This window comes from Synchiropus splendidus, chromosome 11 (genome assembly GCF_027744825.2).
Source record: "Synchiropus splendidus isolate RoL2022-P1 chromosome 11, RoL_Sspl_1.0, whole genome shotgun sequence".
Classification (NCBI taxonomy): domain Eukaryota; kingdom Metazoa; phylum Chordata; class Actinopteri; order Syngnathiformes; family Callionymidae; genus Synchiropus; species Synchiropus splendidus.
Window position 1 is genome coordinate 4,249,318 of NC_071344.1, and position 27,203 is coordinate 4,276,520.

The 27,203-nt window shown below is 38.4% G+C and overlaps 1 protein-coding gene across 1 annotated transcript in view; it reads left to right on the top strand.

Annotated features, from left to right (window-relative positions):
• LOC128766916 (protein diaphanous homolog 1) overlaps positions 1-27,203 on the top strand; it is a 67,888-nt gene that overhangs the window by 11,239 nt on the left and 29,446 nt on the right. Inside the window, exons 2-17 of the mRNA XM_053878492.1 lie at positions 1,726-1,752; positions 2,522-2,686; positions 3,668-3,769; positions 4,021-4,151; positions 4,242-4,325; positions 4,404-4,467; positions 4,984-5,123; positions 5,295-5,400; positions 5,509-5,619; positions 5,705-5,823; positions 6,305-6,421; positions 8,308-8,423; positions 9,799-9,863; positions 10,973-11,152; positions 14,342-14,917; positions 17,508-17,622. Coding sequence (XP_053734467.1) covers positions 1,726-1,752; positions 2,522-2,686; positions 3,668-3,769; positions 4,021-4,151; positions 4,242-4,325; positions 4,404-4,467; positions 4,984-5,123; positions 5,295-5,400; positions 5,509-5,619; positions 5,705-5,823; positions 6,305-6,421; positions 8,308-8,423; positions 9,799-9,863; positions 10,973-11,152; positions 14,342-14,917; positions 17,508-17,622 — 2,218 coding nt within the window. The remainder of the gene's footprint in view (positions 1-1,725; positions 1,753-2,521; positions 2,687-3,667; positions 3,770-4,020; positions 4,152-4,241; positions 4,326-4,403; positions 4,468-4,983; positions 5,124-5,294; positions 5,401-5,508; positions 5,620-5,704; positions 5,824-6,304; positions 6,422-8,307; positions 8,424-9,798; positions 9,864-10,972; positions 11,153-14,341; positions 14,918-17,507; positions 17,623-27,203) is intronic.

Sequence of the window (27,203 nt, forward strand, 5' to 3'; positions counted from 1 at the left end):
TCAGTTAAATGCCTATTTCTTTGAAGCAAATACACTCTGTGGCCTTTCACGTGATTTCTTTTGGAATCTGTAGACAATCCTCCCTGGAGAGCCTAAATATAAATGAAAAAATATGTAAAAATGTCACACAAAAGTTCAGCCTCTTCACCTTCAAAACTTAGGCCAGCTCTTATGGTTGAATGTTTTGAAGAAAGCAGGCACATACTGTATTATTAACCAGCCGCATTCACTGTATATAAGAATTCACCTCCCACTAAAGATAAATTAATAAAAAACATTCATACTGATCTAAAATGGACCACTGCAGTATGTGTCTGCAATATCAACTAAACACCCATTAGGGACTAGAACTTTCCCTAGCAGTACATACATGCATACATACCCTAGCAGTAGCCCTGGCTAATTACTGTGGCCGCTGTTGATGTCATCCATATCTTCACTAAACATCAATTATAGAACAAAAAAAAACCCAGTGTTAAGATTTTCTCTGTATAATACTGTTTTGTTGTTCTGGTTCTTGAACATGTTGAGAGGGAATTAACGGTACCAAAATATTTGGTTGACACATTAGACTGTGTGTTAAAGTTTTACTAGAAAACATGTGATCATGACTTTTGTGTGCATTACGTCAGAATCTGTCACTTCCTGCCTTAGACCCATGAATAGCAAACTTGTCGTTTATGGGTGTGCCTTTCAAACCACTTCTTCCCCTCAGATATCACCACAGTATACAGTGCATTCAGTGTGTAACCATAGCAACGCTAGCACTCCAGTTGGGTTTGTTTAAAGAAAACACAACTGCTGACAATACTGTATTATTAATAATAATGATCATTATTGTTTAAAGAATAAACAAAATCATTATTTCATGATTCTACTTTTGAAGGTCTTCACTGCTTTGCATCAATACTTAAGATGGGTTAGTTTGAAGAATATTCCCTACTGAAGTCCAGAGAGAACTGAAAGGGCGTTGGTCTTGGAAATGTATTTGAAAGTTGTGTTTTGTAGTGAGAACATTGCTTTATGCTTTTTCTTTTTTTTGACAGCTTCTCATTTAGAGTGTCCTCTATTCATTGGTATGAATAAAGGAAACTCTATTACTATTACTCTATAACTTACTATGCGTTCAATTTGCTGCTTCAATTGAAATTCTGAAATAAATGATGTAAATTTAAAAAGAAAGCTTTACTATGATACTAGACTAGATTAGATTAGATGGCCTTTATTATTCATATAATATCCTGTTGTATTCATGATAAATGCTATTGTAATTTTTTTGAAATCTAAAAGTTTAAAAACTGTTTCTATATTATCGTTTGTTTTGTAAATATATATTTAATGGATGTTCAAAATCTATTTACGCATACGTTTGTTTATGCTGACATCTAGTGGTCATGAATTGAAAGTGCATGCGCATGTGAATCTTTAAAAACCACTTCTGTCGCAGGCGAAATGAAATGATTTTCTGATCTGTTTATGACAAATCTTAATTATTTTCATGAATCTCCAATCAATGACTTAAATAAATAAATCTCATCAACTGAAAAATGTATGTATTTGGAAGATAGTTACTCTTGCATGTAATGAATGAAAACTCTGTAACGTGTACTGTGTAATTACTGTGTAATTAATTACCTTTGTCTTTCTCTTTCTCCCTGTGGCTCATATTATTCATTTCTTCTTCTGCTATCTTCCTGTCCAACTCTGCACCCTTGAATCATGTAGACATTGAAACGGCTGATTCCCGATGAGGTAGGTTTATTGCCACTAACAATATCCTTTGTATTAATCCTAAAGTGTGAAGTCCTTGAAATAGATTCCAGACTAACAAAGCTTTGTCGACTTGCCATCTATTGTCTAGTGATATATATATATTTTTTTAATCCACATTGGCGCCATGACTGTGGACATCATGAAGATTTGAATGTATTGTTGATGATACCGATTTCGCCAATTTAAATTGTATACATTTGGACTTAAATGGATCAGCAGCTAAATTTAAATACCTTGCCACTGGGTTCCTTACTGGGATGGGAACTCGCACTCCATTGTAATGGTGCCTTCTAGTATTTCTGTCTGATTTTTTTTAAATTAGAGACTAACACTGTGCTGATTGAATTGGTTTTACCTGTTGACTGAGAATAATAATAATAATGGATTATTGACGTCTAGATTTACCCACAGATGACTGAGTCCTCCACACTGCTGGAGTGTGAAGTGGTTCAAGTGTATGCGCTGAACTAATTTCTGATATTGTTGTCAAACAAAACTACACTTGGTGTAACCTGAAAAGAAAATCTGTGCCCAATTGCATGGATTACAAAACCATACAGTAACATTGACTGAAGTTAATTACAGTACAGATTCACTTTGCATTATGCAATGCATTAAAACTACTGCTACGCTCAGGTCTGCTCACATTTTATGTTTTTCTCTGTAAAAGTATCATATTGTGGAACAAAAGATGTGTGTTCATATGATGACCTTGAATCTGTTATTTGTTTGTAATTTTTCACACTAGTTTGAGCGTTTTACCAGCATGAGGATGAAAAAGGACAAGGAGAAGCTGGGTCACCTTCAAGGCCAACGTCACTCTTCAGCTGCCAACTATGAGATCAACACTCAAAGTGCCATGCTGCATGACCACTCCGATGAATATGTCTTGGACCTCTTTGAACAGATGCTGGTGAGCTGATCCATTCTCTCCGCACACCATTGCAGCGACATCAGGTGGTGCTGAGAAGAAGAAAAATTATCCTAATAAACAAAACCTTCTGCCTGACTCCATCAGTGACACATTATCATTAGTCAGTTGCGTTTTTATTTGAGGAAGGCATCCTGGAAATACACAATGATAGAAGTCAATCATATGCAGCCTTTGAGTACATGCATCGTTATGAATCTCATGAGTAGAAAATGGAGAGAAAATCATGAAACACACTTAAACACTGAGACTTGATAACTGCTCAATCGAAAACTGCGATGATCTTTAATTTCATGGATCATTCACGGCTGATTGGTATTAGGTTTGTAATTCCACTGAACCTGGAGTCACAGCCACCTTTATAAAGCCAGCAAAAATCTGAACTGCACAACATACTTAATGGACCCGGAACAAATAGCGATAATATAGTCATTCACGATGAGGGTTTCCAGTTAATGTCGCATTTTCCTTTTGTCCGCTGTTTTACCCTTTTATTTCATGAATTTATGTTTTGCCAAAAATAAATCTGGGATGCCAACAGCAGGGGGGTGAAAGGTGGGCAGTAATGCCCTATATATACCGTTGCCTTTAATGTATTTCACAGAAAGAATACCAATGTAATGCATATTCTTTGACTCAGTTATAATACAGTACTTAATTATGTTGTAAAATACAATGTTTTATATTAAATTACTATTGTAATTGCTTTTGGAACCGATACGGTATTGAAACATTCAGACAGTGGATATTTTCAGCTCTCCGTCAACTGTTGGTCACTCATGAAACTGGCAGTGTGCGTGGCCTGACATCTAGAGGCCAACATATGCTATTGCATATTGTTTATTAATTCATTTAGGTATTTTCTTGCCTGTAGCTTCCGCATTCAGTCTTCTCCTTTTTTATTTTATATTAATTTTTTTTAGACTTTAATCATTAATGAGTACATTTCTGTAATCTTTGTAGCTGGATATGAACCTCAATGAGGAGAAACAACAGCCCTTACGAGAGAAAGACATCATGATCAAGCGAGAGATGGTCTCCCAGTACCTCCATACATCGAAAGCTGTGAGTATATTTACATTGTTTATTCATGGGCGACAAAGAAAACCAAACAAACCTTTTCTTCCAGTGGAACACTGACTTGTGTGCTCAGTGACAGCTTATTTATGACTGTTTTATTGGCATCTATCTTAAAAGGATTCACATGCTTTCCTGACTTAAAGGCTAAGTAACTGTGCTCTCAAGGACAAAACAATTCCGAAAACACATATCTTATGGTAATGATTATTATTTAACCGTGTTTGTGTTGATAACAGGGACAGAACCAGAAGGAAAGCTCCAAATCAGCAATGATGTATATCCAGGAGTTAAAGTCAGACTACAGAGACACACAACTTCTCAGCTGTTTAGAATCTCTACGGGTCTCTCTCAACAACAATCCAGTCAGGTGATAAACAATTCTGATTTTACATCTGAGGTATTACTTGCCAGTAGTTGAAGATAACAACCAAAGGTCATTTTTATTTTTTGTTTACAGTTGGGTGCAGAATTTTGGTGATGAAGGTCTGGCTCTTCTTTTGAACCTGCTGAGGCGATTACAAGAGGACAAAGAGGAGTACCCGTATGTTATTGAAACCCATGCTGTTTTTGATTAATGTTCTTTTGTTTTAATATTCTAATTGCACGATAATGTTTCTAGAATTACTGGCGTGAAATGTCAGCATGAGATAATTCGCTGTCTGAAAGCCTTCATGAACAACAAGGTGCGTCAGTGATTTGTTTCTTAAGCTGTGTGTGTTTTTGTGCTCTGAATACAGTGTCTGTGAAGCGATTATTTATTTACAATTATTTGTTTGAGGATTATGAAAGCGTTGTAGTTTTACAGCTGCCCACTAGATGGCCTTCTATTCTTAATTGTCCCCAAATCTATTTATGATGGACTTGCCCCACTGAGTTCTGTTTTCATGCAAAATAAAAGAAGTTGTAGATGTGGACGTAGACTATAGATTTTTAGAGGAATGTTTGTGTTTTGTCATTCAATCACTGTGTTTTATTAATACCTTCATGGCTTAAAACACAGTATGCGCAGCCTCATACAACTCAATTGCAATATTCTCAAGACACATTTTTCTTAATTCATCTCAACCAACAAATATTTGTTCACTTTGTTTATATTCCTTGTGAATGGGGAAAAAACAAGGTATAATGTATTGATGTCATCCGCTGTCATACAAAAGTAAAATGCTGACCTTAATGTATCTTCTTTCTCTCCCTCCAAGTATGGTCTGAAATCAATGCTGGAGTCAGATGAGGGGATTCCTCTGCTGGTCAGAGCCATCAACCCGAATGTTCCTCATATGATGGTTGATGCTGTGAAGCTTCTCTCTGCCATATCCATTTTAGACCACCCTGATAACCTGTAAGATCATGAATCATTGATGACTTGATGTAACATAGTTGAATACATTGCCTTGTGTTCAATGTTGTCATTCAAATGAGTAACTTTCTCTTTTAAATTGTGTTCTTTCTTTAAGCCACTGTCTATCTTTCTAATTGGAGAGCACACTTGTTGTGTTTTTCTTGATTGCAGTCATGAGCGTGTTTTGGAGGCAATCACAGAGGAGGCTGAGAAACGTGATATTGAGAGATTTCAACCTCTTCTAGCTGGAATGAACAATCACAGTATTGCTCTCAAGGTATCATAGTCATTGCCCACTGATCTGTTTGAATTATTTACAAATTGTTGTTAATATGTTTTGTGTCCTGCTGATCATGGAGCTGGTCTGTTTTTTTGTGCTTCCCAGGGTGGTTGCATGACCCTTATTAATGCCTTGATCAGCCGGGGAGAGGAACTGGACTTCAGAATTCATATTCGTTCAGAACTTCTGAGACTGGGACTTCGGGAGCAGCTGAAGGTAGAGAGAAACTGTCTTCGGGACATTAAACATTCTGTCGTGGGACAAAGTTCTACTGTCACATCTTACTGCCTGTCTTTTGCAGGAGGTGCGATTGATAGAAAATGAGGAGCTGAAGGTGCAACTCAGTGTTTTTGATGAGCAAGCAGAAGATGACTCTGATGATCTAAAAGGCCGTCTTGATGATGTGCGCATTGAGATGGAATATCCTTTCTGAGTCCCAATGTCCCCCTAAATAAGAAAACTTGATGTAAGAAGTGGATAGTCAGTTTAACATCACTTTCCACCATCAACATTCGTAATATGTGTAGCAGTTCTGTAGTATGCAAACAACACATTAAGTCTGTGATTCTCAACTGGTTTGCTTTTGACACCCACTATCATGACCTAAATGGCAAGCTGCGACCCAAATTTGAACTGTGTTTAGTTAAAAAAAAATGTTAAAGAAAATAATAATGCGGTTTAAAATTTTCAGTTTACAGTTAAAACATTATAGTTTCATACTCCAGAAGACAACTATTTGTTTGCCTAGGAAAGTGTCCACTTCCCATTGAAAGTGGCTTCACAACTTGACCTGACCTACCAGTTTATAATTTCGGCATTATACTCGATCACTATTGATCCACTTAAATAGCATTACAACAGAAATATTGTTTCATCCAAGCCTTAACTGTTCCGCTGTCACTGATGTGAGGGAAGTATTTGATATCTTGGTCAACACGGTGAAGGACTCTAAAGCTGAGCAGCACTTCTTATCCCTGATGCAGCATCTCCTGCTGATCCGCAACGACTATTTGGCCAGGTACTACACTGAAACACAAACTTCATACCAAAACAATGGGCTGCACTGGATAGATTCATCGCAGTAGAGCTTGACATCATAATGTAGTCTGTGATTTTAAATAATTTAACATCAAGCTGAGCTGAGAACAGGCGTCGTACAACTTTGGTCGACTGAAAAAAATGTTTTGCTGTCTTGTTGTCTGAAAACAGAATTCCAAATGGGGGATCTCACACACATTGGCACAGCAGGAAGTCAGCCTCTTATTTTCCTACTAAATGGGCTCTAAATGAATTGGCACCAGAAACCCTGGCTGATGGTTTTGAGACAAGACAGTGTGACTGTGTGTCACTAACTTTCATTCCATCACATTAAAATTGTCCGAGATAATTAAACACTATGTATATGATAGCTTCTGCTTCTTACTTCTGTAATTTATATTGTTTGTTAATCAATTTTGTTTAATTTGTGTATTTTGTATGCTGTTGCTTTGTGTACATCTTTGATGTCCAGTGTGTATCTTTAATGTATTTACTGTTGCTGCTGTGGTAAATTGAATTTCCCCACTGTGGGACTAAAAAGAATATCTAATCTAATCTGAAGTGAGGTAGACAAATGGTAAAAAATGCATTACACTACAGGTGACACTAATATTAACAATAATTCATAATGATTTATAGATCAAAGTTTTTTTTTATTTGACCTTAGTTGTTTTTTCATCCACGGATCTAAATATGCTCTGATAAATGATGACTTAGTGAAGAATGGGTCATATTACCAAAATGTTCCATCATTTTTCACCACTAGATTGACTAGATATTAATCTTACAAATGTACAACTAACTTCTTTTCCTGTAATTATTCACTTCTAATGGGGTTTCAAAGTGTTTTTTTTTTTTCTCAGAGGAAACTTAAGTGGGAGGAAGCATTTTTACAGTGGCAGAAAATAGCATGCTAATAACAAATGCAAGTAGAAAGGGAGGAGGTGTGTGAGACAATAATGTAAAAACAACAAATTGAAAATAGTTGATGCCAAGTGGGGGTTTAAGGCAGAAGCTTTAGGGGATTGTGTGGGAAAGAAAGAGAAACATTTTCACAATCAGGTGCCGCATATTTTGAATCGGCCCCATTTTGTCATCTCATTTGAAATATTTAGTGGAAGGAAACGCCAACAAACCAAAACCATTTAATATAGCATATATAAGATCAATGTTTTGATTTAATAAATACAGACAGGAATGTTGTGTTGAACTTCAATTTCAGAGTATAGTAGACATTTCCAAATGAGTCATTGCCTATTCCTGGTGAGGAAGAATGTTATTTCATAGTAATTATATGGTTTTGCTGAATTGTGATACAGTCTAACCCCATTTTTCCATATGAACCCTGCAGAAATGTGCTTTGGTAAACATTTTCTTTCATCACTTGGTCTCAATTTGTATTTTCTTTGGCTTTGGAAAGATATTCCTTTTTATTGTGTTAAGGATTGTTATGATTGTCTTTTCTACAAATTGAATAAATAAGGTTTCCACTAGATGTCTCTCTCGCTCCACGAATAAGCTTGATGGCAGCTGGTTTCATCTAGTAGTGTAGGACAATTGAAGTAACAACCAGTAGAAGTTGCGTTTTGTTTGAAAAACAAAATTAAAAAAAAGAAGAGAAGTTGAGAAGTAAGACATTTTGGCGCAGAAAATGTGTCGCATGTTAAATTTGTTTGCTGCACTGCACATCTAGGAACAGTCTTTGTCAGAAAAATTGAGAAATGTGTACAAATGTCTTTGCTCCTAACTTGTGTCTGTACTGGTTTCCAGTCTTCATTCTAGAAATCACTCTCTTGTCCTCAGTATATGAGTCCCACTATACTGTCTAGTCCATTTCTTAATCCGCTACTCATCTTCATCTTGCAGGCCACAGTACTACAAAGTGATAGATGAGTGCATTGCTCAGATTGTGCTTCACAAGAATGGAGCTGACCCGGACTTCAAGTGCCGTAACCTCAACTTTGACATTGAGGGCTTAATAGGTGAGTTGTGACAGTAATCCAAGTCAATAGCAATTGACACAAAAAATATCCTTCAGCTGAGGTGAGTGACACTGAATTAATACAGTTAGCTTGATGAGCTAAGAGCTGTTTAAAGCGAGATGTAAGTTCATTGAAGAATCACTCTTTGTTTTCAACTGTTCCGTATTTGATACTGTGTGTTTGTGTTCTTTTTCTAAATCTGCATAAAATGTCTGAAAATGAAGTGCTATTAGACCTCTGCTGTGATCCACCAGAGTAAAACAGACAAACTAACACAGAGCTGAAGGTGCAGTTTTGTCTCTAGTGTTTGCAAAATCCTTGTATGGCAGTCTCCTTGTTGCTCACCGCAGGAGACTGCAATTGCAGTACTTCTAAATGAGTCCTGACGCATGCGTGCACGCATAATATCACACACACACATTGACTGGCCTCCTTAAAGGCTGCCAGAGTTCTTATCGGTGGAAAGCAGCCCAATTCTGCCCTGCATGCATTATTTAGTGTTTTTCTTTGAACTCTGAAATTCAGCACAGTTTCTTCCACATTCTGTCTTCCCCTGTGTTCTCTATTCAAAGTCTGTCCCATTTAGTCGCACCACCATGACAGAAGAGTACTTCTCCATTATGTATCCAATAACCATGTAAATTCTGACACAAATGTGCATTCTGAAATTGTACGTGGGATGACACATATTTCAAGCTACTTTAATCAAACAAAAAAAGTTTTGCCATAAAACTTTTCTTTTTCTTTTCTGAACTACTTACTGTACTTTTTGTAAGTAAACAAGGCTCTGAGAGTTTCCATTGCCCTTATTAACTATTCTATTCTTGTATTTTTATGTTGTTTCTTCTTATTCCTTTGAAGCCATTCACAGACCATTGCCTTTTTTTTTTTTTATTGCCCCTGGGTGTCGTGATTAGCTGTGTTTGATCTAGTGACTCTGTGACATTCATCTTCATGTTAATTAGTTCTCTTACTGCACATGCTCAGTCTGTCCCAGGGCGATAAAGCACCTGTAGACCATGCAATTATACCACTAAATCCATCCATGACTCTCCAACATCTTTGTATGTGGTGCAGAATACTTATTTTGAAATTACCCACTGCTCTGTTTTTGTCTTTGGAGAAGTTGTATTGTAATCTTAAAGCTTTATGCACCAGGTGGCATAACAGATTGTATCCCATCCCGCTGCCATTTCAGCGCAGTAATCTTGGAGATTTTGACTTTGAAGTGTAAGATAAGAAAAATGGGTTGGCATGGATTACTTTGTGCACAGAAAGAGTGGCACAAACAATGTGTTTATGGAGATGTGTGACATGATGCGAATCCCTTATCTTTCTGGTTGTTTGTGCTTTCGTTTATTTTTCACGTTTGCAGACAACATGGTGGACAAGACCAAGGTGGAAGCGAGTGAAGCTAAGGCCGTTGAGCTTGAGAAAAAGGTACTTACATTTAATTTTAAGGGGAACGTTTTTTGAACAACAATATACCTGATTTATTCACACCAGGAGTGTGATATTAGACGTTGAATGTAAAATCTGCACTGCAGGCTTTTGGACTGTCCCGGATCATTGTTATAATGGCTTTGTTCTGTCAGGGGGAAGAACAGTGTGTGACTTGGATACCTCAGCAGTCACTTTTAATGGATGAAAAAAAAGAAAACAAAAAAACAAGAAACAAATGAACATTCTTGTTGAGACTGTGACTGTCACAGTTGTGGTGTTCTGTCTGTGTAATGAGTTTGTCAGACTGACAGGATAATTGCAAACTATAGCCAAAGTAGCCCTCCATCAACCACGCACAGACGCAGTCAGATCATATCCATTTAATGAAACTTCATCCACGGAAATAATCCTTAACATGAATAAACTTGAATTCATTTTCTTTACCGAGCGCACATCACAGTTCTTTATGGCAGGAATTAGGGATGAGCCTGTCAGGGTGCTGACAGCAGGCGTAACATCTTGCAAATTAAACAGTCTTGCACGCTTCTCTTTTCACTCGACTCATGCAGTTTAAGACTTTTTTTCATTTGACAAACAACCTTGGGATAAATCTAGAATTCTTAAAAAAAAAACAAAAAAAAAAACGTTTTTTGTGAGGTGTCATTTGCAGCGAGTGAGTCTTGAAATCATACCTCAGCGACATGCCTCATACTAATCTTCATGGTAATCTTCTTATTAGCAATAAACATGTTGCTATGTTCTCTCTTCTTTCATGGGGATTTTCTGTTTCCTCTCACAGTCCAAAAACATGCAGGGGTGACTTAGAATTGCTAGAAGGTGCAAATATGTGTGACCCCATTAAGGCAATAAGCAGATAAGATAAATGAATGACAGATCATACATGTCGTGGATACACTTTTTGAAAGATACATATGTGAGACACTAGAGAGACACTTCTATATAGCCTTGTCGGTTTCATATTAAATCAGTGCATCAGCTAATCTTACGTGTTACAGCATTCTTATTTGATTTTTAGGTTGTAAGAGTTGATCAAACAAGCTCATTCAGGTTGTATACTAACTTGGGTTTTTGTTTCTGTTATACAGTTGGACACAGAGTTGACCGCACGTCATGAGTTGCAAGTGGAGATGAAGAAGCTAGAAGGTGACTATGAGCAGAAGCTGGAGGTTTTGAGCAATGAAAAGGAAAATCTGGCCACCGCCAAGCAGGACAGAGAAAAGGAGAACCAGGATCTGCAACAAAAGCTCAGCAATCTGCAGCAACAGGTACACTAGACCTCATCTCAAAACACGGATGCATTTATTACCAAAGTATGAATGAACCTTTGCGTAATCGAGATGCAGTCACATCAATGGAGGTATGAGAAAGATAAATTAACTACCATTATTTCCGAACTATAAGCCACAACTTTTTTCTGAACCCTGTGGCTAACATAGTTTTGTAAAGGAAACAAACCTTCATGTCTCTAAGATTTTGAGCCTCCTCACATCAGACCAATGAAATTACAACACTCAATGCATTGTTTTTCCATGTGTGTGTATGTACACTGCTCCGGTCTTTGTTGTCCAGAACATCATCAGTAATCAGTCTTGATCCTGCACCCCACATTCAAAACTTGTTCAGAAGTGATCTTGTTTATCCTCAGCAATGGTTGGCTTGAAATGTCAGCTTGGAACTGCACTGTACTGTAAGTATGATGCAAAGCTACATGAGCACTGGGCTGTGGCTCATCCTGTTTTTATACATGCCAGAAATGGTAAAATGAAACCGCTTAATCTTTTCTGAGGATTAAAAAAAAAACAATTCTTCAGTTGAAACTTCCTCCAAACATCAATGGACAGAGGAGGCGCAAAAGCCCACTGCGACGAGCTTTGCATTAAAATGGGAAGCTTAAAATGATATAGTGAAAAGAAGGCAAATCCTTCAGAGATTACTAAACATGACAAAAAGATAGCGAGTGGGAGAATAAAGAATGACTAAAGGGAGAAAACGGCAACGCAAATTTACTTATACTCTGCATTGAATCACAGGCTATGTAACATGTTGGACACTGAAGGGGGGGAGATACAAAATTTGATGCAACAGTTCAGATATAATCAAACACTTTTCGAACAGACAGCTGGAAGGGGCGAGTAATCGGAGGCAGAGGGAATTTAAATATTTAATCAGTTAAAGAATAAAGACTGACATGCATTTTGATTCTAGAATGCCTTTATGAAAATTGATGCATTTATTTAATTTGCGGACCGAGAAGCATTTATAACATGAAACAGTTCAAATATTGTGTTTGGGACGTTTGATGATTGTTTTTCCCATGATGCACAGCAAGAATGTCTTCAGTGTTAAGAATGACTTTGATAGAAAAATCTATCATATGGCTGAGGACCTGATTACTATGGGAGGAATGTGATTAATGATTGATTAGTGAAGTTTTAAAAGCTTAAATGTTCAATGATTTAAATAACGTCATGATTTATGGATCGAACAGTTCCTGTCGATGACGATTTATTCATTCTGAATTATGCGTGACATCCTTCAAAAGCCTCCTATTGGGGAAAACATGCCGGGATTATTTTTGGCCGGACAGCGTCAAACAAGCAGCATAGTTCACATGCCCAATTGTTCCCCAGTGAGTTTGCGAGCATAAACAAGACTAATTATGTATATATAACACTAGTATGAGTATGTTGTATTTTCTTTGCCAGAGACTTATTTTCTCCTAGACAACACTCATTGACACATTCAAACAGCTGCCTCTTGCTATGAGTCTTCTCACTGTCTTCAGAAGTGGGGCGGGGCAACACACCAGTTACTGAAGTCCCATACACATAGTGCAGTTCAACAAAGCCTTGGCCATGTTATTATTAGTCGTAAAATGTGAGTAGCGGTCTGGCACCCCGGAGTGTCAAAACAACCTATCGAAGTTTCTGTTTCTGCATCTCATATGGGTCATATGTGGTTACTGTTTTCTCGCTCACCCAACTGAAACCCATTGGCCTTAAATGTCATCCGTGCAGTGGAACAATAACAATAATAACTGAGTTTTGTTTTTTTTTTCTGAACAATGTTTGCAGTATAAAGAGCTCCAGCCCTTGATGACTTTTGTGGGTTGTGTTTCTTCTAGATGGCTCTTGTGTATGTTAGATTCCAATTGATGGGAAAGTATGGAATTGTTTAGCTGTCACTATCCCGCTGTTATACCAGCTGGACCTTGTCGCACTGTGACACCTAAGCTCACTGTTGCTTCAAGTGACCCAGAACAGTCTCCATCTCGGCATGCTTGCTCCGAGTCACATCAAGACTTGTCCGTTTGTTGTGTGCATGCATTTGTTACTTCCACAACTATGTGTCCACTTAAATAAATGTCATCTTAAGTGGTTGGTGATTCAGAGTCCCCTCTTCACGACACAAAACATGTCCTGCCCAGCGTCAGTCTTCACATACTTGTTCTCTGTTTGAGATTCTGCCCACTGACAATTTCTTCTCATGTGGAGATCTCAGGCTATTGCTCTAAGTGATACCAAGCCCAACCCTTCATCTTCTACTTCACAAAACAAACCCTGCTCAAGAGCCCTATAAATATCTCCCATTTTCAGCAAAGATAACCAGGCCATTAACATGCTGCCTATCATCTAAAATGTGACATTAATGTTAACCTACTTCCCTTTTTGGCACATGGATGTGAGATCATTATTTTAAACATTTGGATCTCATCCCTAAGATTCATCGTCTCTCAGAAAGTGAATCAAGTATTGGCTGTGGCTGAATCTAACTCCCTTGTGTTTAATTAGGTTTGTCCTTCATTTTAAACGTTCTATTGTAGTCTTAATCTTCCTCACTGAAATTTTTGTTTTTTACCCCCGCACATGGTCTTTGAGTCTTATGTTCCCAAAAGACAATCCTGCCTAGACTTTAAAGCCTCTTTATCTCACGCTGCCCCCTTTTTTTACCACTCATCTCTTATTTCTACTTAACTTGCTGTTAATTTAAAATGCACAAACAATACACTGTGCTGCTCTGTTGTACCCCAAATATATACCACATACATTTTAGGTTCAATTAAAAAAAGGTAATAATAAGTAAATAATGCTGTGGCATTGCATCATGCAGATGCATTGAGCAAAAATGTCTTTTGTGTTTTCCTTCACTACTGGTCTTCTAGTCTTGGCTGAGCCTTATCTGAATAGTTATTGTCAACTTCCATAATTTGTCTCTTCATTTGTGTTTTGGGATTAATTTGGTCGGCTCATTTTGAACACAGCAATGTGCTGCCCATCATTGTGCTGTAATTGATGAAGTATTTTTCTCCAGCAATGGCACGTGAACAATAGGAACTGGATCCATGATTGTCGTTGCCGTCAGCAACACTGGCTTGGTAGCGGTGGACAAGTGCATGCAAAAAAAGTATTTTATTTCTCTCATTTACCTTTGCCATATGCATTAATTTCTTGCAGCTGGAGAAGATGTCAAAAGATCTGGAAGAGGCCAAGAATAAAGTCGTCACAGTAACTGTTCAGGCGCCTGCTCCACCTTCTTTGCCCAACCAGAATGCTGGCATACCTCCTCCTCCACCCCTTCCTGGTCAAGTGGGTATACCAGGACCACCTCCACCTCCTCCTTTACCTGGCATGCCAGGACCGCCGCCACCGCCACCCTTGCCAGGTATGGGAATACCACCTCCTTCACCCTTGACTGGCATGGGAATACCACCACCACCGCCACTACCTGGGATGGGAATAGCACCACCACCACCACCATTGCCTGGTATGGGAATACCACCCCCACCTCCTCTGCCAGGAATGGGAATACCACCCCCACCTCCTCTCCCAGGGATGGGAATACCTCCACCACCACCCCCTCCTGGCGGTCCTGCCATTCCCCCTCCACCGCCTGGCCCTGGCATGCCCCCACCACCTCCATTTGGTATGGGTGGTTGGGGTGTGCAAGCACCACCACAACTTCCATTTGGCCTTCAACCTAAGAAGGAGTACAAACCAGAAGTCCAGTTGAAGAGAGCCAACTGGAGTAAGGTGAGTCCTGGGAACCAATATTATAGTCATTTTGAATGGTATAGTAGGTGCCATAGTTTTAACTAAGAGAATTGGTGACCTTTCAACTTCTGTTTGAAATTTCAGCTCAAAGAGCAGTACACCACATGATGGACGGCTTAAATGATACAAAGGATGTTGCATTTTACTAACACATTACTGGTTTAGTTAGAGATGCATCTAGGTGTTCAGGACGAAATAAGTACGATTACTTTGAATGCATGGACTGTTTCGTGAGGCTCCATGGTCTGAACTAAACACTATTACTATGATCATCTTCCAGTTTTTGAGACATATTGCCTCTGTCACAAAAGAGTGTTGGGTGTGTCAAGTCCTGATCAAGGGAGTGATGAGTCTCTGGCCACTCCCTTTACCACAGTTCATCACTGAATGTGTAATAGGTTAGTAATGATGTCGTCTAAGGGAGTTGGACATGCCCATACCAAAAACTGCTAATCAAGCTGATTCTCCTGGTGGAATTTCAGTTAGAGTAAAGCAGCATTGTGCATGGTGAAAGTCATGCATGGCCTGAATGTGTGATTTCTTTTGTCTCTTAGAACGGGATTGTTATTAATTAATCCTTTTAAACACCTCATTTTGAAAATGGTGCAAATGGTCATCCCAAACATAATCCTACATGATTTGCGACCTTATTATAATTGTGTTCCTAAACCTGCTAGACTATGTTTCATGAGAAAACTTTTTTTTAACTGTAGATGTTTATCTCTGCTCCAAAACTCTGTGAATTGAGGACAGTTTTTTGATCCTCAACAGATAGTATCCTGTGAGCTCTGGCCTTATCTGTGTGTGCAAGTAAATTATTTTTCATGAACCCCACAGCACTGTGTGCCACCAATTTCCATTTATTTTGATAGTTTAATTTGATTTTTAAACTTTATAGTGCTGATAGAGCTGTTGACGACAGTGCCATCGATTAAGCTGTCACAACCATCTTATCCTGATAACACTCAAGGCCGATGTTCCACTGAAGATATCAGCTGGACTTTTTATTTAATTGAATGTTAGTGTTTCATGCGTCGAGCCTTAATGTCAAGTCTTATTTCTTGATGAAACGCGAAGAACCTGTTGTCGTTTTGCAAGAGGATTACGTGTGGTGGCAAATGAGAAAGTTGGTGTGAACTCTGGTTTATTTACTCGCCTCAGTCATGACCTTAGAAATTTCAAGCTTTCATCATGTTGCCTGTAAAAAAAATATTGTAGGCCTCCCACTTCTCCACATCGTTAAAATCAGTGACCGTTCGTGCAGCACTTACATCTTGGGGCTTTGAACATGGAGGGTAATTGGTTTACTTATGTTACCAGTTAGTCATTTGGGTTTTAAAAATCAGATAGTCTGCCTTGGTAATCTTTGATGCCTGGTGGTATCTCTGAATTCTGGCCAGCACTGAAGTCATTTTCTCTGCGTTATCTCCTTATTCAATTTTCTATTGACTGGAACAAACCGTGGTTTCAACTTAATTCTGCTTTTATTTAACTGCCCTCATTTCCAGATTGCCCTTCATGCATTCATTGTAATACGACTAGTTTTTCTTTAAGTCAGAATAAAGGAGGTGAAATTACTTCAATATCATTCTTCATTTGAATCATGGTAGCGTGATGCATTTTGATTACAATTTTGCTGATTAGCCCAAGGTATCCATTTTACATGGAACCGTGAGCTCGATTTGGGATGGTTCTCTGCACTAAAATGATGTGTGAATATGTGAATTCCATGACTATGTGCTGCATGTTCTTCTCCTCCCTCTCATCTGTGATGGTTTAAACATCAAAACGGCTCTCTGTCATGCTTTAGCCCAGAGCTACTGTTTAATGGCTCCAGCAGACTTCATCAGTATTTAGTTACTCTCTCTGTCTCTCTTACTCCCTCTGTCTCTCTACCTCCATCTCTCCCTCCCTCCATTCCTCCCAAGCTGGTGAGTGTTTGACAAGGATGTCATAGAAATTGCTTTTTAATAAGCCTCCTTCTTTTAACTGTGCCACTGAAAGATAATTAAATTGCAGCTAGAAAGGACAGTATTCTTTTGTAATTTAAATTAACTTTTTTTTTCTGGCGTGGTCTCATCCCCCATTTCGTGTGCTGTCTTTCGTGCTTCCTTAGCTCATCCCCGTATCACATTTCCTTTCCTTTTCTCCGTCTTTTTCATCCTACGCCGCTTACCAAGGCTTTGTCCATAATGAAAAGCCTGATATCTTTAGATTTACTACCGCTGCTTTCTCGCTCAATCGCTTTATTTATTTATTTATTTTTCTCTGTCTTTCTTTGTTTTCATTATCAACAACCTAGAAAATAAAATACAAACCTGCTTATTCCCCCAAGCAGCACTTGGAAATGACAGACAACACAAATGAAACAACTAGAAAAACGGTAAAAGGTAAAAAGGAATATCAAGAATGGGAAGAAAAGAAGTATAATCATTCCGGATACCGCCAACTGCCCTGAAAACAATTTCCCTTTTAAAGAAAGTGATGTCAAAAAACACTTTGCTTCTTTTGGCCAGTGTTATATTTTGCGTCAAACTATACTAAATCTACTGCTTTGTTTCCTTTTAAGATTGGGCCAGAAGACCTTTCCCAGAACAGTTTTTGGACCAAGGCGAAGGAAGATAAATTTGAAAACAACGAGCTCTTTGCCAAACTCACCTTGACCTTCTCCTCGCAGACTAAGAGTGAGTGCGCAGCGAGTGTGGCTTAACTACTTGCGTCTGTCATTCATGTTCCTCAGTAATGAGACACAATGTTCCCTGTTTTTCATCTCCCCCTAATCTCCACTGTAACTTCTTGACTCCATGTCTGATGTGCCTTCTCCTGAATATCTATCACCAGCCCATAAAGGTAAGAATATAAAACTCATGCACACACTTGTGTTCACGATTGCATTAGTTAGAATTGGGTTCGGGTGAATCACTTTTCATTCGCTGTCTGAACCAATAACAACAAATATAAATATATACATTTATGAAACATTTATTATTTAGTATCAATTACAATTTTCAGTCTATTCTAAATAATAAATTAACAATCAAACATTCCAATAATATGACTTGAGATTTCGATTCAAGACCAGTTTTGACCGACAGAGAAAACTGTTGTATTTGTCGAGCATAACTGGTAAAAGAAGGATTCTGGCTTTTTGTTTAGTTTTGTTGTGGTTTTTTTCTTCTATATTTTTTTTGAATGGGTTGTGATCTAAAACTGATCCACAAAAGTCCCACTGTGGGTGCAGGTTTTTGCTGCAATATATCAGGAATATACCCAAACACCAATAAGGTGTCTGAAGACTGTTAGTTGTCAGACTGGTGCTGCTTGTTTCAGCTGACATCTGATTGCTTTAGCAATATGTGTCCTTGACATTGGTGATCATAATTTTAATAACTATCCATGATAAAACCAAAACAACCAAATAATTGTGTTTCATCCTTCCATTGGGAGCATTTACGGGGAGCGATTTTCATCTTTCTACGAGATTAATGATCAAAAGTAGATATGATTTATTGTTCAAAAGGAAAAATCGAATACCAGATATGCATTAAAATTTATGTCCAATATATTGTGGCTCAAAGGGGAAGAAAACGTATTTGATTTATTTGAAACCAATGATGGGTCAGACGGGAAGGTACGTGAGGAGAACACGTAAGCTGAGGGTCACTGATGTGATTTGAACTGCCACCTGCTGTACTGGCACAAAGGCATGACACATGGATATGCATTCACACACCTGTCCACCTTTATCACCTTGTACCTGTGTCATTGCACCTTCTGCTCAAACTCCTCCATATGCATGTCATAAAAAGGGCATCAATAACTCTGCAGGTGTGTTTATAATCCCCCTGACCTTCACATGCTCACTTGATGTGCAGTCCAGTTTGTGTGTTGTTGCCATAAACAAAGTCGCAGATGCACGCCGAGCATATGCTGGCGTTTGATGAAAGTTAAATGTCAGTTTTGGCAGTTGGCCCATTCTGCAGTCTCACCTGGATCTCGAGTCAATACATCCCCCGTCACTCATTAATATGCTCAACCTTTTGGTATGTTAAGCTTTACATCCCCTTTAATGTTGGCAAAGACGGAGACATGTCTAACAAGCTTCACTGAGTCTTCACTTTAGAGATGCCATGACATTTCAACTAATCGTTTCTCACTCAGTGAAAGTTTCATGCTTTCTCTTATGTTGTTCTTTCCTTGAAAACCTGCCAATACTTGAGGGCCGAAAGATTTGAATTTCTTTTAAATGCACTATAGAGACCATTAATATTTATATCTCAAACATTTATGTTCAAGCAGCTGTGTCGTAAACATTGGCATCATAGATATAGGAGTCATAGAGCCTCAAATTCTCTGAATATCTGCTTGTTCCCTGCAATGTACTTTGTGTATTATTTACCTAAATTGCAAAGCTTATGTGATATTAAAACATTGTTTTAATATCACATTGTAACGCTGATATAACACATCTACAATGTATTGGAGGAGGTTGAAATAAACGTTGTTCATTCAAAATAAGAATAACTTGGGAAACATTCTGGTGGGTGGAAATGAGAGACTTGCCTCAAGAAAGGCTGTACACTTCTGATTTCCAAGTTACTTGAAAAGTTTATGGTGTAATGGTGAATCCTCAATATAGGATTTGTTATTGTAACGTTAAGCTTAAAAGAAGCAAGCTTTGCTTTGTCTTATCAACGCCTGTGCATTGTTTGTGACGACACCCACGTACAAAAAACAAAGTCTTGCGCTACTTTTATTTCTTATCCATTACAAATGGCATTCAATGTCTATATGCTAATGTATGTGGGTTTCATTTGCCCATCCACAACCAATTTCCATATGTATTTGAATTTTGTCAAGGTGGTGAAAGAACTAGTTTTGTCTGCATGTGTGATGTTGTGTTCCCCTGATGCTGTTGGTGTGTTCGTGTGCAGGTCATGGTGTTTTGGAAATTTTAAGGCTCAGAGGCCTTAATGGAAACCTACTCTAAGGTAGTTTAGAGTTGCTTAGCAATAGCAGAGTGACACTGAAGATTGCTACACTAGATTGACTCAGCTTCCTGCTTTCATAATAAACCATTGGCAAAATGATTCACAGAACCACAGATTTATTGTGTAGAAGGTTTTGTTTGTCCATGCCCATTTAGAAGGGCTTGTTCAGCATGGATCTGTTTGGCTCCAGAAATGCACACATTCTCATTTACCTGTGTAGTTCTCCAGAGCACATCTATGTTTTTTATCCTTGGCAGATTTTAAGTGATAAGACACAAGATACTATTCTTTGGCAATTGAAATAGAAAATTACACTAACTATAATTGTTTTTGCATTATTGTCTGACCAAGTGCCACATTTTTATGATCAAATACCTTTTGTGAACAAACATTTGCGATAAGTTGCTGTACTTGAGTTTTGCACCTTGCAAATACTACTGGGGACGACTCGCCTTGTTATTCTTTACCATTCTTCTCAGAGGTCGAGTGTTCTTCTGACTTGTTACTATGCTTGTTAATAAAACATGTGTCCAAGCTGGAGCTGTGCCCGGGAGACAAAACTTAATGCCAGGGTCACAGAGGTTAGGATAAGTAAGAATAAATGAGCTCTTTAAATGTTCTGTTCCATTCTTTGCTAGATCGTTTTTTTCCCAAGGCTGTCTCTTGTCAATGACTCAGAACCAGAAAAAAAAAGTATTCACCTTTCACGTACACGTACTCCAACGCATACACAAACCTACACCAACACATCCATTTCTGTTTTGTGACACATAAATCCATGTGAATATTCAGTCGTATATGTTGGAGAGTTGGACTCTGTAAATAGTTTTTCATTGAGCAAGCTTTATTTGGTTTGTTTAATAAGTTTCACGCTACAGACAGTCTTTAGAACGAAAAGCCATGCCTCTTTAGTCCTGGGGCATTAGGTTGGCTCTGCTTACTCTCTGAGCCTTTATCCATATTCTCACTGCAACAGCCGTCTCTTTCTCCATCTATTTATGGTTGAGCAACAGGAAAAAACGCTGCTTATTCATCGGGCGTTATCAGGTTCAAACACATCTTCACACTCAAACTGTTTTTTGTAACACACACAAACATGCATATAGTTGTGCGCATCCATATATGCACATCACTTGTCATTTACCTTTAACAGGCACAAACACAGACTTGTCCCACATATTCTCATCCCACTTTACTGCCCTTGTTGCATCCCCCCGCCATTTTACATGTAAATGAGCCGTGTGAGCCCGTTTGGAGCATTACCACTGTACGCCTAATCTCCTTGCTGCCTCTATTTTCTTTCTTGGAGATTATCCTGTTTTTAAATGCAATAGGCCTTCTTCCATACTTCTCCTCTAGCCACACGTCGGTCAGCCAGTCTACCGCATCATTTTCCTGTATCTCATTCCAGCTACATTATAATTTAAATGAAAGCATGGGGCTCCTGGCAACGGTGAGTGTATGAGTATGTATGCTTATAAGCTTTGTTTACTTTTAATTGAGGTTGATAAGCTGTAAAGCTTGCAACAGATGCTCGGAATAGCTGGTCTCCAAGAACCTCAATCTTTGCCAAGGATGGTGGGGATACAATAACACATGTAAAGATGGGGAATAACACAGGACATAGCCCGTATCCTTAGAGCTTCTCCATCTTTGCTTTTTATGGTCAGTGCAAATTAAAACCATTTGAATAATCAACTATTTTATTTTGTTGCCATACCTTAATTCAGTTGACAATGACTCACCACACTTTGTTGCTCAAGTGTGTGTAATTATATCATTCATCAGGATTTTGAAGCCTGTTGAGTTCAGGTTTGAGTATTTTCAGTGGTTAGTGTTGTCATTTATTTGATTAATCATTTATTTTCATGGCTAAAATAAATACTGTATGAATGAAAATGGGACATATTAATTAAACGAGTATTAAGTCGAAATGAAATGTGTCTTGGGAACACAAAGCTGGGGCTGCTTGAGCTACTTTGTTCAGATGCTTGTACTTGGCACACTGTGTGTTGGCAGATCATCAAAGCAATGTCTTTGTGTATCTCATATAAAAGTGAGATTTTTTTGAAGCCCCACACATACATGTGCTTTGCGTCTTCTCTTAATTACACATTTAGGAAGGTGTGCATATGAAATCCTTGTTCTCTCAGGGATTCTTAATTTATTCATTGGTTGGTCTTAATCTTGGCAAATTATGTGTTCCACTGGTTATTTCTTTAAAATCATCACATTAATGCTGCGAATGAACTCTTCCTGATCTGTTAAATATTGAGGAGCAATTTCATAGTAATAATTAAATAACTCAAACAGGATGAGACTCTTCACCGACCAAACAGTTTAAATAATATTTTTTAGACTGCAATTATACAGTCAAGTGCACAAACAAATTGCTTCAGCATTTAGAGCATAAGCAATTTTTCGCTAATTAAAATGTATAATTTCCAAACCCAGTAAATGGCTTAATCAGCAGGTGTTCATGGTTTTTCATTTTCAGTGTGTGTGTGACACAACAGACCATTTCAATGCAAGGAGTAACCGTATAGCCAGATTGTGTTATTTTATTTTATATCTTTTGCCTACAATGATATCAATGGATTTATCATTAACAGAACCCATATGTGACTTAGAATGTGTTCCTGGTTACATACTATGTATAACAGTTCTTTATATTCAGCTGCAAGGATTGGGATTAAGGGAGAGTGTAGTTCCACTGAAATAATAAAAGGTCTGCTATGTTTATGGTTGCTTTTTTTCTTTTTAGCAATCATCTGAGTGTAGGAGTCAATGTGAAATATTGTTTTGATGCAACTCATTTTGCTGTTGCTCACTAATACATATAAATGGAGCAATGAAAAGCAAACACCATGCTTACAGAAAAAACTTAAATCCTCTACTGATTTCTGCCTCGGTCTGTCTTTTATTGTATTTGTCCAATAAAGTGAATTCTAAAAGAGAGACAAAGGAAAGAAATAGCTGCAAGGAAATGACAAGTGACTGTTGGGGGTAGTATAGATGATGCCAGATGTACATTTGGCCAAAATCTTTTCTCTCTGTCACATTCTCTGATAGTAGCCCTAGGTGTTTACTGATGTGTTGTAAGCAAGTGATATATAGTGCGCTGCTAGCCTATCTTTTTTATTATGCTGATGGCTCTGGCTGTTTCTGTAGGGTGTTTATGCAATATTAAAGCTATCAATTTCACCCAGACTTTGTTTACCAGGCTACTTACTTCTCTGGATGTATAAATGACGATTTAATTTCTTGTTCCTCCAAACTGCTCCCATTCTCTGCTCAGTGTTCAAATACTTTTGCTTGATAACAATTGTTTCTTTGGCCCTTGCTGGCTGTTAAAATGTCTGTTAATCTTTGCTGTAGAAACCAGTATCAACAGACCTTGTGAACTTGCTTTCTTTGTCTTGTTTTAAATGCATTCTTGGTCTTCTTTTTGTGTTGAGAATGTTTGATTTTGGACAAAGTACTTTGGATGACCAATGCTGGTCATTAGCACATACACCAGAAATGACTTTGATGAAATGATAATGAAGTGAACTGAAGGAAGATACCATCTGTGTTCATGTTGCTGATGTGGTGGTGTCAGTGGGGTCTGGGTGGAGTAGTCATGACTCACTCTCCTCCCCGGAGATGTAGGTAGGTGGATGGTAGGTGGATAATCAGTTGCAAATAGGTTTGTTAATAATAAACTAATGGCAAGTTTTAAAACAAATCAAACATTTTCTGAAACTGTTATCTTTATGCTGTTGACCCTGCAGTTGTTTGTTCATGACATATTCGCACTGCTACTGGAGTTTGCTAGTGTTTGACTGATTCAATGGTGATACCTCAGCTTCATTACTCAGTGTGTGTATGTGCGTGTTGTGTTGAGCTCTGCTTTACCCTCGAGGCACCTTAATTTTTCACCATGCTGTGTGCTACACCGCAGAACTCGGCATGAGCATGTGTGTCTACACCCACTCCCTTTCTATATCTCTCTTGCCTCTCCCGTTCAGCTTCCACCCTATCCTCATACTCCCTAACCACAGACACCACCCACTGCCTTTGTCTCACAAATGCACACCTAATCAAAGCATGGAGCCCTCTGGATTAGTACTTCAGAAAACTCCCTCCAGACATTCCTTCATTTTGACCACTTTCAGGTACTCCTCTACCTCCCACCCACACCCCAATAGCTTTGCATTTTTAACCTCCCCACTGAATAAGATATGTGGCTGTCCTCTTGGGGAAAGGAACGGAAAGGAAAGAAGATTGGGAACGGAATAGGCGATAGAGTGGAAGTGGGAGGCCAAAGGAAAAAATGGTTGTCCCTAAACAAGCTTTCACGTGTATCCCTTCAAAACTCTGCTCTGTATGCTCAATAATGCATAGCCACATCTCACTCCTTACTGCCTTTCCACCTCCTCTCACCCCGTTCCTTCTTCATCTGCTTCATCTTCTTGTCGTCTCCCAAAGTACTCATCAACGGAACCTAGCAGATTAACTCCAGGGTGAAACTGAGACTTTTCACGCAGTAAGATTGGAGGAGGGCGTCAATTGCTATAATTGAAAAAAGACTTCAAGAAGATAACTTTCCCATTAGGTGTTTCTTCGTTTCATTAACGTGTGTAATGTTTCAACAATTTTGAATAGATTGGAATGATTATGTGAGGAATGGTGAGCTGAGGTCAAATGGATAATCTTAAATGCGATCATAACCCTGCGTTTCTCGTGGCCACATTTACTATTGTTTTTCCAAATAAATGGCTTTTGTCATTGTATACCTTCTAGTTGTTCAACAAACCGCACATATTCCTCCCAAGATCCTCCATGTACTAGTCACCCTAATGTTGAATTGCACTTAAAGGCATTAACACACCCTGTGGTGGTTCAGTGAAGCATAGCACTTAAACATAACATGCTAATTCTCTCCATCTCACTACATCAATCCCTTGGAGACATCCCCACAACCTTCTTCCACTGCAATGCTTTTCCCCTTTTTGCCCCGTTCACCTCAATAAATCCCTCAACGATGGAGTGCGGCTTTGTGAGCTTTTTGCACATATGACTTTATAAACAGAATTGGATGTTCCCCACACAGGGTCACGTTGACTTAGCAGCCTTACTTAGTTGTTTTGCCCTGAATCAGATTGTATTGTTGTACTGATGGTCATTTAATAGTCTGAAGATCATTGCTCGAGTCATCGCACAATCCTGCTTGTACATTTAGTTGTTTTTAGCTGAGAAAGGGACGTTCGGCACACAATGATACAAAAGGAAGTGAAGTTCATTACTATAAATATATTATGTACCTTATTCCAAAAGCTTTAACATTGAGGTTGGCATAAATAACGGTGTAATTGTCTTTTGCCTTTTTAAATAAGGGCTACACTGTATTTTTTTTAACAAAATGTGAATGTATTTAAAATAGCTTCAGTTGAGTATGGGCTTGGACAGGAAGAAATAAACTTGTGTGTGTCCACGGATGACTCAGTTATGTGAATGAATGTAGGGCCTCTCTTCAGATGCATTATGTATTTGTGATAAGTGATCTTGTCTCTCTGCATCACCTTAAGTATTTGAAAACCTTCCGCTTGAAGGTCTAAACATCTATGTGCTTGAGCTGTGGGAAGCTAGGGAAATAGAATATGTGTGAAAGAGTGAATGGCAGAATTTGTATTATGCAGGACCTCAGATAACTGTCAGCTCCATTTCCCAACTTCATCAGGTGAGGGCAAGCAGTCCCTTTGAGATTTAGTGCTGAAAGAAGCCATTGTGACATGACATGTACTCACGCTAGTCGCAGACAGTATTCTATATGGTCAAAATCCCCATCATGCTTTGTCTCAAAATGTTTAGAGGTATTGACAGCTACACCAAAACAAATGCATGCTGTGTTTCAACGGCATTCATGACACTCTTGAGTCACTACAACTGAATAAAATTATCTATGTATTTTCAATGTGTGGGCTTCAAACAAATTTTGGCTGATAGAAGCTTCGTGTGAAACAAAAATCTTGAAGTTGTAGACACCCATTTAATTGCTTGTCATGGCAAGGCTATCGTGTCCATCACACGAATGGGCAGACCACCCGAAGGTGCAGGAAATCAGAATTAGTGTCACATTTGTAGCTCAGATTTAGTTCGAACAGTTCATATTCAGTCCTATCCTTGGAAAATTAGATTCACAATTCTCACCACAAGTCTGCACATGCCTGCATTGGGAAATAGATATAGTTCCCTGCAAGGACTGCCCAGTTATTGTAGATCCTTACTAAGTAGACAATTTATGTGAGAATTCTAAGATATATTCCTGATGCTGTAGTGTCCTAGAGTGAAGTGCTTTGGCTTCTTCAACTTATTTGTTATGGCATTGGTTTCCATCAGAATCAATGAAAAAAATAAACCATCATCTATGGGAAATGCTCTGTGTAATGTGTGGGATTCATTTTCAACATTTCAGTAGTTGGAAAGTCGAGTCGAGTCGAGTGCCGTTGACCTTGTACCTTGATGTTAATACGATTGATCCCTTATGAAACCATTATGATGGCGAAACTGAGCTATTCCAATGCTGCGCCCGATGCTGAAAGTGCAAACGTTTATTTTCAGCCATTTTTATTTGGATGAAAAAAATAGTTTTGATCTTGATAAAGCCTAGTTTTATAATGCCTTGTGAACATGTAAAATCCAGCCGCAACAAGTGATCCAATATCTTGCTGCGACATGGCCTCCAGTCTTGATTGCAACCACTTCACAGCAGCTATTTCCACTTTGGTGAAGCACCACTACACTCCTCAAAGGGAAAGCGACAGCAGCAGGTAGTTGCCAAATACAAGTCTAAATTCAGTACATTGTTTTAGAATGCGGCTTGACGGCATTAATGATGTAAAAAAGTGTGCAGTAATATCTATTCAAACATTGTGTGCATACTTTTACTGTATATATATATATATATATTGCCAGTCAATCTCCTCCACCTTAATGCCTCCTCTGTCTGTGTGCGTCTTACTGCAAACATAAAGCCATCTCTTCCTATAAGAAAAAGGCTGTGAATATCAATAGTTATTCAAAATGTGCAAATGTAGTTGCTTGTTGTGTATTAGTTATGTCTTGGCCAAAAATAAAGGTGTAGTAAAAATCAAAATTCATAACACTGAAATTGAATCTTCCTGCTGACCCAATTGTTTGTCGTGTGCCAAGTACACTAATTTCTGTTCATAATCTCTCAAAAAGTGTTGCACCTTTTTCAACTGCGTCGTTTCCTCACACGTGCAGGTACA